Raw genomic sequence first — 12208 nt, forward strand, 5'->3', positions numbered from 1 at the left:
TCCTGCACCCCAAACCTCTCATCCCCGGCCCCACCCCTGCCCCAGCCCACATCCCCTCCTGCACCCCAAACCTCTCATCCCGGCCCCACCCCTGCCCGGATCCCCTCCTGCACCCCAAACCTCTCATCCCCGGCCCCACCCCCCTGCCCCAGCCCGGATCCCCCTCCTGCACCCCAAACCTCTCATCCCGGCCCCACCCCTGCCCCTGCCTGCATCCCCCTCCTGCACCCCAAACCTCTCATCCCCGCACCCCACCCCTGCCCCAGCCCGGATCCCCTCCTGCACCCCAAACCTCTCATCCCCATCCCCACCCCTGCCCCAGCCCGGATCCCCCTCCTGCACCCCAAACCTCGCATCCCCGGCCCCACCCCCTGCCCCTGCCTGCATCCCCCTCCTGCACCCCAAACCTCTCATCCCGGCCCCATCCCCTGCCCCAGCCCGGATCCCCTCCTGCACCCCAAACCTCTCATCCCGGCCCCACCCCTGCCCCTGCCCACATCCCCTCCTGCACCCCAAACCTCTCATCCCGGCCCCACCCCTGCCCCAGCCCACATCCCCTCCTGCACCCCAAACCTCTCATCCCGGCCCCACCCCTGCCCCAGCCCGGATCCCCTCCTGCACCGCAAACCTGTCATCCCCGCCCCACCCCCTGCCCCAGCCCGGATCCCCCAACGGCACCCCAAACCTCTCATCCCCGGCCCCAGCCCCCTGCCCCAGCCCAGTGAAAGTGAGTGAGGGTGTGGGAGAGGGCGCAATCGGGGGGGAATAGTGAGCGGGGTGGCCTCAGAGAAGGGGCGGCCGGGGCAAGGTGTTTGCTCAGTTTTGTTTGGCTAGAAAGTTGGCAGCCCCACAAGGCAGCTGCAGCTCCGGCCCAGCAGAGAACGGGGCCCAGCCTTGGGGAGAGCTGCAGTCGCAGGCAGCTCGGGGCAGGGCCCTTTGGCACGTCCCCCCAGGGGAGCACCCGGTGGGGTGAATGGGGAGAGGTCCCTGGGGCGGGCAGCGCCATGGCAGTCACCAGGGCAGACAGACAGACACACACACAGGTACTCACGGCTGCAGCCGGAGGGCCCAAAGCCATAGGTGCCTGGCGCACAGTGGTCACAGCGCCGGCCGATCACGTGGGGTTTGCACGTGCACTGCCCACCCACCGGCTGGCACACGCTGCTGGTAGAGCCTTGGGGGTCGCACTGGCAGGCTGAGGAGGGAGGGGCATTAGTGGTGCTCATGGGGAAACTGAGGCACGGGGTGGGGCCTCCCCCTTGGCACACACAAGACTAGAACTCAGGAGCTCATGGCGGAGCATTAGCTGCCATTTGCCCCACTCCGACCCACCAGCAAGAGCTGCCCCCCAGAGTCCCAGCCCAGGGAGCCCGCCCCCCGCCCAGAGCCCACCCAGTGCCAGTGGTGCGGGAACAGTTTTTGGAGTGGGGGTGCTGAGCGGCACCCCTCTTGCCCCGTCTGTGCCCCTCACCGCCCCCTAAACCTGGGGCCGGGAGCAGGGCCGTGGCTCCGGGAGAGGGGGACGCAGACAAGGGTAAGGCAGCAGAGCTGGGCCCACAGCTAGGGGTGGATGCGGAGCCCTGGTGTGGGGCATGCAGGGCCGGTGGCCAGGACCATGGGGCCAGAAGCAGAGCCCCTGGGCAGCAAGGGCCAATGGCCAGGACAGTGGGCGCAAAACCTGGGGGTCCTGCAGCATCCCCTGTATCCCTACTCCCCATGCCTATGCCCAGTGCCCCTCCCCCCACCAACACTCTCCCAGTGCCCCCCCCAGCCAGCACTCACCCAGTGCCCTTCCCCAGCCAGCACTCACCCAGTGCCCTTCCCCAGCCAGCACTCACCCAGTGCCCTCTCCCCCGGGCAGCACTCACCCAGTGCCCCCCAGCCAGCACTCACCCAGTGCCCCTCCCCGGGCAGCACTCACCCAGTGCCCCCAGCCAGCACTCACCCAGTGCCCCAGGCAGCACTCACCCAGTGCCCCTCCCCAGCCAGCACTCACCCAGTGCCCCTCCCCCCCGGGCAGCACTCCCCCAGTGCCCCCCCAGCCAGCACTCACCCAGTGCCCCTCTCCCCCCCGGGCAGCACTCACCCAGTGCCCCCCCGGGCAGCACTCACCCAGTGCCCCCTCCCCCCGGGCAGCACTCACCCAGTGCCCCCTCCCCGGGCAGCACTCACCCAGTGCCCCTCCCGCCCGGGCAGCACTCACCCAGTGCCCTCTCCCCCCGGGCAGCACTCACCCAGGGCCCCCCCGGGCAGCACTCACCCAGGGCCCCCCCGGGCAGCACTCACCCCGTGCCCTCCCCCCCCCGGGCAGCCCTCACCCAGGGCCCCATCGTGCCGCAGGGCCGAGAGGCTGCAGAGCAGACGGGCACCCCTCTCGGCCAGCGCTGGCATGGTCGCCATGCGAACGCCTCCTGGCACAGGTAGCGCTCCAGCTCCTCGCGGTGCGGCACCGCCGCCGGGTCGTGGCCATGGAAAGCCGGCAGCTCCAGCACTCGCGGCAGAAGAACGAGCTGGGAAGGGAGACGCATGAGTGCAAACGTGGGGCCCAGCCTGTGAGGCACGGGCTGGGCAGGGCATGCGGTGGGGGCAGCAGGCTGGGCCAGGCCAGGAATGTGGGGGCAGGGAGCAGGACAGGCTGCACTGGGGGAGCGGGGGCACTGGACAGGCTGCACGGGGGCACAGGGGGGCACTGGACAGGCTGCACTGGGGGAGCGGGGGCACTGGACAGGCTGCACGGGGTGCAGGGGGCACTGGACAGGCTGCACTGGGGAGTGGGGCACTGGACAGGCTGCACGGGGCACAGGGGGCATTGGACAGGCTGCACTGGGGCGCAGGGGCACTGGACAGGCTGCACGGGGGCGCAGGGGCACTGGACAGGCTGCACGGGGCACAGGGGCATTGGACAGGCTGCACTGGGGCGCAGGGGCACTGGACAGGCTGCATTGGGGCGCAGGGGGCACTGGACAGGCTGCACGGGGGCACAGGGGGGCACTGGACAGGCTGCACTGGGGGAGTGGGGGGCACTGGCTGGCTGCTCGGGGGACCGGGGGCACTGGCTGGCTGCACTGGGGCACAGGGGGGCACTGGACAGGCTGCACTGGGGCGCAGGGGGCACTGGACAGGCTGCACGGGGGCACAGGGGGGCACTGGACAGGCTGCACTGGGGCACAGGGGGGCACTGGACAGGCTGCACTGGGGCGCAGGGGGGCACTGGACAGGCTGCACTGGGGCGCAGGGGGGCACGGGACAGGCTGCACTGGGGCGCAGGGGGCACTGGACAGGCTGCACTGGGGCGCAGAGGGGCACTGGCTGGCTGGCTGAGAGTTATGTCTGACTGCGGAGTTGGGGGTACAGGGCATGGTGGGGGCATGGCCAGGCCAGGTGCAGAAGGGACTGAATGGATGGGTAAGTGCAGTGGGGCAGGTTGTGCCGTGGGCACATGGGCCTGGTAGGACAAGGTGTCGGCTGGGCAGGGCCGGGCAGGGGTGCAGTGGGGCTGGTGTTTGGGGCCAGGCACATGGAGATGCGGGCACTGGGGAATGAGAGCCAGGAGGGGCACCCAGCAGTCCCGGAGCAGCCCCTGGGGCCCTCCCCACCTCAGCACACCATGGTCCTGCCAAGCGAGCGGCACGGTACCCGTGGGCGCCTGCCAGTGGGCGAGTAGTGTGGTACTTTCAGGCAGCAGATGCCAAGAGCCACCATGGCCAATATGGTGGTGTGACGAAGTGGAGATTTCCCCTTGCTATGTTGTATGTGAGTCTTACTGTTTTGCATGAATTGTGCGTGCCTCAGTTTCCCTGTGTATTGCACCAATGTCTGGGTGGTGGGACTAAGCGTGTGTGACTTGTGGGGGCTGCTCCAGCTGCCTGCAGGGATGCTCTGGCCGCCCCTTCGTAACCTGAGACCCAGGAGGGGGATGCGACCAGGTGACTCTTGGCCGGGGAAGGACGTGAGACAAAGGCCGGAGGAGGAGCAACGGGCTGGGCAGGGGCCAGGCAGCTGGAAGGAGTCAGTCTGGGCTGGCTTGGGGCGCAGGGGGAGGGGCAGAGCCCTGGTTCTGGGCTCCCCTCCCCCCAAGATGGACTTGGCTGAAAGTCCCTGATTTCTGTGCTAACGAGCTCTGCCCTTCGCCGTGATCCTGTCGACTGATAAACCTGCTGTTTCCCCGGCTGCCTGAGAGTCCCGTCTGCCTGCGGAGTGGGGGGCAGGGCCCTCTGGCTGCCCCAGGACCCCGCCCGGGCGACTCGCTGGGGGAAGCACACGGAGGGGCAGGGGATGCTGGATGCTCCGAGCTCAGACCCAGGAAGGTGGAAGCTGTGGGAGCTTCTTGCCCTGAGGACTGTCTGCTCTGAGAGCGGAGGCTCCCCCAGAGTCCTGCCCGGCTCCGTAGGGAGCAGAGCCGGCATCGCCCAGGGCCCCCGGGGCAGAGCCAGCATCACCCAGGGCCCCCGGGGCAGAGTCAGCATCGCCCGGGGCAGAGCCAGCATCGCCCACCGGCTTCGTAAAGAGCCGTGACAGGTGGCTGCTGGTGGAAAGTGACTTACGGCTCAGCCAGGGCACCAGCAGGTTCCCTGTCACATCCAGAGCTGGCCTGGCCCATGGCTCCAGCTGGCAGCGCCGTGGGGCACTGGAAGGACACTCCCTGCTCTGCGAAGCCAGGCGACGTGGCTACAGGCCTGGCCTGGCATCTCCCTGCCCAGCGCAGGAGGCAGCCGGCCCATGCCTGGCCCAGGGCGAAGTGGGTGCTGTGAGGCACCCGGAGAAGCCACGCGGGGGCTCCGGGGCCAGGACCTGGCGCCTCCCTGTGCAGCCACGGGGGGAGGGGGAGGCTGCTGAGGGCAGCTCCCGCCGGCCCCTGCCCTTACCGAGTCGATGAGGATGAAGGCAGCCGGGTGGCGCTGGGCCACGCCTGCCCGCTGGAGCCGCATGGCGACCTCGTACTGGTTCCTGGGCTCAAAGCAGAAAGGCCGGGACAGCAGGGCGTACCTGGGGGCAGGAGGGCGAGCTGTGTGGGTGGGCCGATGGGGCAAACAGTGGGGGCTGTGACACAGGGGGGCTCTGAGCTCAGCCCAGCGTGGGACAGGGCCCGAGGAGGGGGGGTGACCCCAGCCCAGCGTGGCACAGGGCCCGGGGTGAGCCCAGCCCAGCCTGGGACAGGGCCCGGGGCGGGGGTGAGCCCAGCCCAGCCTGGGACAGGACCCGGGGCGGTGGGGTGAGCCCAGCCCAGCGTGGGTCAGGGCCCGGGCGGGGGTGAGCCCAGCCCAGTGTGGGACAGGGCCCGGGCGGGGGCAGGGTGACCCCAGTCCAGCCTGGGACAGGTCCCGCTGGGGTGAGCCCAGCCCAGCGTGGGACAGGGCCCGGGGTGAGCCCAGCCCAGCGTGGGACAGGGCCCGGGGGCAGGGGGTGACCCCAGCCCAGCCTGGGACAGGGCCCGGGGTGACCCCAGCCCAGCGTGGGACAGGCCCGGGGTGAGCCCAGCCCAGCCTGGGACAGGACCCGGGGCGGTGGGGTGACCCCAGCCCAGCGTGGGACAGGTCCCGGGGGTGAGCCCAGCCCAGCGTGGGACAGGGCCGGGGTGACCCCAGCCCAGCGTGGGACAGGGCCCGGGGCGGGCGGGTGAGCCCAGCCCAGCCTGGGACAGGGCCCGGGGCGGTGGGGTGAGCCCAGCCCAGCCTGGGACAGGTCCCGGGGCGGTGGGGTGACCCCAGCCCAGCCTGGGACAGGGCCCGGGGTGACACCAGCCCAGCCTGGGACAGGGCCCGGGGGCGGCGGGGGGGTGAGCCCAGCCCAGCCTGGGACCGGGCCCGGGGTGAGCCCAGCCCAGCCTGGGACAGGGCCCGGGCGGTGGGGTGACCCCAGCCCAGCGTGGGACAGGGCCCGGGGGGGGGTGAGCCCAGCCCAGCGTGGGACAGGGCCCGGGGGCAGGGGGTGACCCCAGCCCAGCCTGGGACAGGGCCCAGGGGGGGGTGAGCCCAGCCCAGCGTGGCACAGTTTGCCAGGCAGGGGGCTCAGCTGGCACGGGCTGGGCTCGGCTGCGCAGGGCATGGCTGCGGTCCCGGGGGTGTGCCCCCTTGGCGGCCTGGCTCCTAGCCCGGGCAGCAGCGGGTGAGGTGCTGCATTGCGACATTGGCCCGAGCAGCCTGGCAGTGAGGGGGTCCCCAGGCAGGGGGAGACCCCGTCGGCTCTCACCTCTGGGTGTGTGGCAGGCTCTCCCTGTACCTCTGCTCCGAGGGCAGCACGTTCCCGCAGCGAGGGCTCGTGGGCAACGCCTGGGCACTGACGCTGACGCTGGCCTCCCAGTCCTCTGTGGACTGCGGGGAGAGGGGTTAGGGGCGCCCCCAGCTGGGTCCCCGAGGGCGGCAGCCTACGGCCCGACGGAGGGAGTGGGGGCACTGCCAGGGGCAGGCTGACGGCTGACGTGGGGGGCAGGTGCTGGCAGGGGAGGGAGCCCTGGGCTGGGAGATGAACAGAGCCGTCCTCGGGGCAGCCTGCTCCCGGCGTGGGCCCCGAGCTGGGCGCTGAGTGTGGACTCGGGGCTGGCCCCACGCCCGGGGAGCCCCTCCCCCGGGTTCGGTCAGACGTGCGACTGGACACCCGGAGCCAGTCCCCGCCGGTGGGGAGGCACCAGCCCCTGCTCAGCCAGGGCCGCCCCCTGGGCGGGCAGCAGCAGTTCCCCCCCGCGGAGCAGGGGGAGCCCAGCTGTGGGGGCGGGGGAAGGGAGATGGAGACATCCACCAAGTGACAGAGGTGGGGCCTTGGGAAGAGGCAGAAACGGGGCGGAGCCTGGGGAGCGGCGGGGCACGGGGTGGGGCTGGGAGTTTGGTTACCAGCAATTCGAGAGGTGGCAACCCCATGCCAGCCCCCCCTCCCCCACCAGCCCCATGCCCAGCCCCCTCCCCACCAGCCCCACACACCAGGGGAGCCCAGCGCCCAGCCCCCTCCCCATCAGCCCCATGCCCAGCCCCCTCCCCACCAGCCCCACACACCAGGGGAGCCCGGACCTAGCCCCCATCAGCCCCACGTGCCCTGCAGGAGCTCGGCCATCCCCTCCCCTGTTGGCATCCCGCCCCGGGGCAGCCTGGTGCCCCTCCATGCCCCGCACACCTCGGGCTCGTAGCGGATCAGGATGTCGTACTCCATGGCGTAGGGGATGTTGCTGATGTGGAAGGACAGGCCGGCCCCATCCCGCACGCGGGCGAAGCCGGGCCCTGTCCATGTGATCATGTGACCCGCGTGCTCCCGGGACACCACTTCCACGTCGGGCTAGGGGGCAGAAACCTGGGTCAGTGACCTGCCCCTCCACTGCTGCCCTTTGCCCCCACCTCGCCCCATCCTTTCCCCCCCGCTACCCTCAGCCCATCCCTGTCCCCACCCCTCCACCGCTGCCCCGTGCCCCCACCTGCCCCCACCTCGCCCCATCCCTGTCCCCACCCCTCCACCGCTGCCCCGTGCCCCCACCTGGCCCAATCCCTGCCCCACTACCCTCAGCCCACCCGTCCCCACCCTCCACCGCTGCCCCGTGCCCCACCTGCCCCCACCTCGCCCAATCCCTGTCCCCACCCCTCCACCGCTGCCCGTGCCCCACCTACCCCCACCTCGCCCCATCCCTGTCCCCACCCCTCCACCGCTGCCCCGTGCCCCCACCTGGCCCAATCCTGCCCCCACTACCCTCAGCCCACCCCGTCCCCACCCTCCACCGCTGCCCCGTGCCCCCACCTGCCCCACCTCGCCCAATCCCTGTCCCCACCCTCCACCGCTGCCCCGTGCCCCACCTGCCCCCACCTCGCCCCATCCCTGTCCCCACCCCTCCACCGCTGCCCCGTGCCCCCACCTGCCCCCACCTCGCCCCATCCCTGTCCCCACCCCTCCACCGCTGCCCCGTGCCCCCACCTGCCCCCACCTCGCCCCATCCCTGTCCCCACCCCTCCACCGCTGCCCCGTGCCCCCACCTGCCCCCACCTCGCCCCATCCCTGCCCCCCACTACCCTCAGCCCATCCCTACTCCCACTCCTGCTCCCTGCTATCCTCCCTTGTGTGACAAGATGGGAACTCTTTGTAGTGCTTTGTATTAATCCTTTGGGTGCCTCAGTTTCCCCGTACACCCTGCATTGCTGCCCAGTGGTGGGAGGATTTCAGCAGACACTACCGTGCGCAGCTACAGCACGGCGTCACGGGGCTCTCCCCTCGCCTCACTAGCCCCCTCCCCAAGAGGTGGGCACAGTGGTCAGGGAAGAACCCCCCGTGGGCCTAGCGCTGTTCACTGGGGGGGAGCGGTCCCTGCGCAGCGGTCAGGGCTCTGCCTCCGTGGGAATTCTGTCCATCCCTGCCTCAGTTTCCCCTAGGTGCTGCAGTGCTGGGTGCTCTCTGGTGGCGGGGCTCCTGCCGCCTGGCCTCGGGCCCTGGCCCCGGGCAGGTTTTGAGAAGACAATGGCAGTCCCAGTCGCTGGGACTTTGGAACCCAGCAACCAGGGAGTGTGGCTGCCCTGCCCGGGGACCCAGCCGTGACTGCCCAGCTGGGAACAGAGGGTGGGGGGGTTAAGCACTGGCTGCGGGAAGCGGGTGCCCCTGGGGGTCCGGCAGGGGATCAGACAGCCGGGAGGCAGAGGGGGAGCCCAGGGGGTCTCTACAGCTTGGCCGGGCTCTGCGGGAACTGTCCTTTCTCTGGGCTCCCCCGGGGCTGCCTGCGCTGGGTTCAGGGGACTGATGAGCCGGGCTGGGCCCACGCTGCCTGTCTCTCTGCCGGCGCTGGCAGAGGGGGGCTGCTCCCTAGGGTGCTCCGAGTCTCTGCCCGGCTCTGTCTCAGGGGGACTTGCTGGGCAGAGCTCGTGGGCCAGAGCAGTGGGATGGAGCCCAGAGGCCCGAGCGGGACCCCTGGGGCTCTGGCCCACTGCAGGGGGCCCCCAGAGCCGGTCCCAAAGCTGGGGCCATGCCAGACGGGCTGGGCAGAGCTCCCAGGGGTCTGTCTGCACTTGAGGGCCAGCGCTGGCACAGCTGCGGCGCTGTGGGCCGACCAGAGGGGCGCTGCCATTAGCCCCACATCCCGAGGCAGCAGCTGGGTGTAGGGCAGACCCCCCATCGGCCTAGCGCTGTGCACAGCGGGGCAGGTCGGCTGGGCATCGGCGCCCCCCGAGCACTGGAGCAGGTGTAGGCCTGGTGGGGCCGCATGGGCGACCTCGGGGGAGGAATGGGACCCGGGGGGCTGGCCCAGGGGACTGTTTGAGAACTGGGGCATAGCCCCAACCCTGTGGATCTGTGACACCCACCCCCATTCCTCTACCCCAACCCCCCCGCCTCTCACCTTGTGCTGGGGCTGCCGGCCACGCCGGGACAGGGCTCGGTGCTGCAGGAGCCGCATGGCGCTGCGCTGGCGCCGCAGACGCCCCTTCCGCCCGTTCGGGAGCCCGCTGGAATACTCCAGGCAGTCCGGGGGGGCCTCGGGGCGCAGTGCTCCCTGCAACGGGCCAGGGTCAGCCTGGCAGAGCGCCGGGGCACCCCGGGGGGGGGACTGATGAGGGGGCAGGAGGCTGCCGAGGGGGGCTGGGGTTAGCCCGAGGAGACCCCATGACCGCGGCAGGCTCTGGCTGGCCAGAGGGACGCTGACACCCGGCTGCTGCTGGGTCCTGTTGCTCAGCGGGGGGCACAACCCCCAGCCCAGACCCCAGCCTGGCACCAGAGACTGTGCCCCACAGCCATGGAACTGCACTCAGGAGGGGCACTGAGCCCTGGCCCCCCTCCACCCTGGACCCTGCACGCTGCCCCCCTCAGCCCCGGGACCCATGGGTAGCGCCCCCCCCAGCCCCAGGATCCCGTGTGCTGCCCCCACCTCAGCCCCAGGACCCTGCCCCCCTGGCACCCCCACCCCCTCCCCCCGCAGCAGCCCAGCATCTGGTGCCCGCACTCACCGGCAGCGTGGGGTGGCTGTGCGCGTGGCCTGTGGCATGCTCTGCCTCGTAGCTGTAGTAGTCCAGGGGTGCACAGAAGTAGCCGGGTTGCACCTGGTCACACTGGCGCCCGATGAGGTGGGGCCGGCAGGGGCACAACCCGTCCTCCATGGAGCACCTGGGGGCGCACAAGCCCTAAGGGAGCCTGCCCTACCCTGTCCGTGTGTCCGGGGGAGCCGGCCCAGCCCAGGGCACATGTCTGTGTGTCTGCCCCAGGGCAGAGGCCGTGGGGGAGGGGTGAAAGGCCAGCCTGTTACCAACCAGCCCTGAGTGCCCTGGTTCCACCCCACAGCTTGTGTCCCACCCCCGGGGGGATGAACTGGGCATGTTCTTACTGTCTTCTCCAAAGACTGTGTGTGCCTCAGTTTCCCCTGTGTGTTACTCAGGTCTGTGACCCCTAGAGGCCAGGTGGGGCTGTGATGGCCAGGCCCCCTCCTCTGCCAGGATCAGCCTGGGGGGTTGGTGCAGCCCGGGTGACCGGCTGGCCCGGGGAACAGAAAGGAAAGAGGGGCAAGGGGTGTGAGGGAGGGTTGCCAACTCTCCAGGGTTGGCCTGGAGTCTCCCGAATCGGCATCGGTCTCCCGGTGACTATTGCAAGCCATCCGGCAGTTCTACGCCGGGTCCCCGCCCACCACCCGTCCATCACCCAGCTAGCGACCGGGGGGGGCCTTGCTCCCTCTGAGGGTGGGGCTCCAGGCAAAGCCAGGCGGCTGGAGGCTCAGAGGTGCGGTTCCAGGAGGCGAGGGGGGGGGGGGAGAAGGGGGTTCCTCCCAGGGGCCGAGAGAGCCCGGGGCCTGGGAGTGCCTGACACCCGGCACCCCTGAGCCACGGTGCCACCACTGCCCCATGCCCTTCCCCCCGGCCATGGTGCCGCCCCCTTCCCCACCCGATCATGGTACCGCCCGCTGTGCCCACTCCCCCAGCCATGGTACTGACCCATTCCCCCCCGGCCATGGTACTGCCCGCTGTGCCCACTCCCCCCGGCCGTGGTACCACCCCCTTCCCCCCAGCCGTGGTACTGACCCATTCCCCCCCGGCCATGGTACTGACACCTCCCCCCCCAGCTGGGGTACCGCCCGCTGTGCCCACTCCCCCCGCCATGGTACTGCCATCAGCCCTCCCCCGGCTGTGGTACCACCCCTTCCCCCAGCCGTGGTACTGACCCATTCCCGGCCATGCCACTGCCACCCCCCCAGCTGTGGGCCCCGCCAGCCCCTCCCAGGCTGTGGTACTGCCCCCTTCCCCACCCTGGCTGTGGTAGCACCCGCTCTGCCCTCTCTCCCCAGCCGTGGTACCGTCCCCTCCCCCTCCAGCCATGGTACCGCCCCTTCCCCGGCCATGGTACTTCCTCCCCAGCTGTGGTACCGCCCACTGTGCCCACTCCTCCAGCTGTGGTACTGCCCCCAGGGCTGCCCAGAGGGGGCACTTGCCCAAGGCCCTGACCAGGGGCCCCACGAGAATACAGGATTCTACAGTATTGCAACTTTTTTTTATGGAAGGGGCCCCCGAAATTGCTTTGCCCCAGGCCCCCTGAATCCTCTGGGTGGCCCTGTTGCCCCCTTTCCCCACCAGCTGTGGTACCGCCCACTGTGCCTGCTTCCCCTAACTGTGGTACCGCCCCTCCCCGGCCATGGTACCGCCCCTTCCCACCCAGCTGTGGTACCACCCCTTCCCACCCAGCTGTGGTACTGCCTCCTTCCCCCTCCCGGACATGGTACCACCCCCTTCCCACCCAGCTGTGGTACTGCCTCCTTCCCCCTGGACATGGTACTGCCCTTCCCCCAGGCCGTGTTACTGCCTGTGACGAATTGGGGCTGTTCTTAATGTTTCCCCTGGATACTGTGGGGGGGCCTCAGTTCCTGGCCGACCCTCTGTCGCCTGGCAACTAATGGCCGGGCCCTTCCCCCCGCCAGGGGATGCTAAAGGTGGGGGAGAACAAGGGGATCAGGTGCCTCCTGGCCCGGAAAAGGGACACAGCCCAGAGAGGAGGGGCTGGGGGGGGGTTGCAGTCTGGGGCTGGCTGGGAAATGGAGAGGGGCCCCCCCCCAACGGGGCTGTGGCCTCCCTGGGGCCCCAATGGACCTAACTCCAGGGGGTCCTGCTGTCTGTGCCAGCAAGGCCTGTCCTGGACTGTGTCCCTGTCATCTAATAAACCTTCTGTGTTACTGGCTGGCTGAGAGTCCTGGTGCATCGCAGGAACCCGGGGGGGCCGGGCCTGGTCTCCCCCCCCCATGACACTGCCCCCTCCCTCCAGGCCGTGGTACCAC

At 70.6% G+C, this 12208-nt stretch overlaps 1 protein-coding gene across 1 annotated transcript in view; it reads right to left on the reverse strand.

Moving 5' to 3' along the window:
- LOC120369413 (laminin subunit beta-2-like) overlaps positions 1–12208 on the reverse strand; it is a 49449-nt gene that overhangs the window by 20595 nt on the left and 16646 nt on the right. The window contains 8 exon segments of the mRNA XM_039482685.1: positions 1052–1195; positions 2319–2402; positions 2405–2510; positions 4866–4986; positions 6190–6311; positions 7105–7263; positions 9299–9451; positions 9903–10059. Of these exon segments, the coding sequence (XP_039338619.1) occupies positions 1052–1195; positions 2319–2402; positions 2405–2510; positions 4866–4986; positions 6190–6311; positions 7105–7263; positions 9299–9451; positions 9903–10059 (1046 nt within the window).

This window comes from Mauremys reevesii, linkage group 7 (genome assembly GCF_016161935.1).
Source record: "Mauremys reevesii isolate NIE-2019 linkage group 7, ASM1616193v1, whole genome shotgun sequence".
Taxonomy (NCBI): Eukaryota; Metazoa; Chordata; order Testudines; family Geoemydidae; genus Mauremys; species Mauremys reevesii.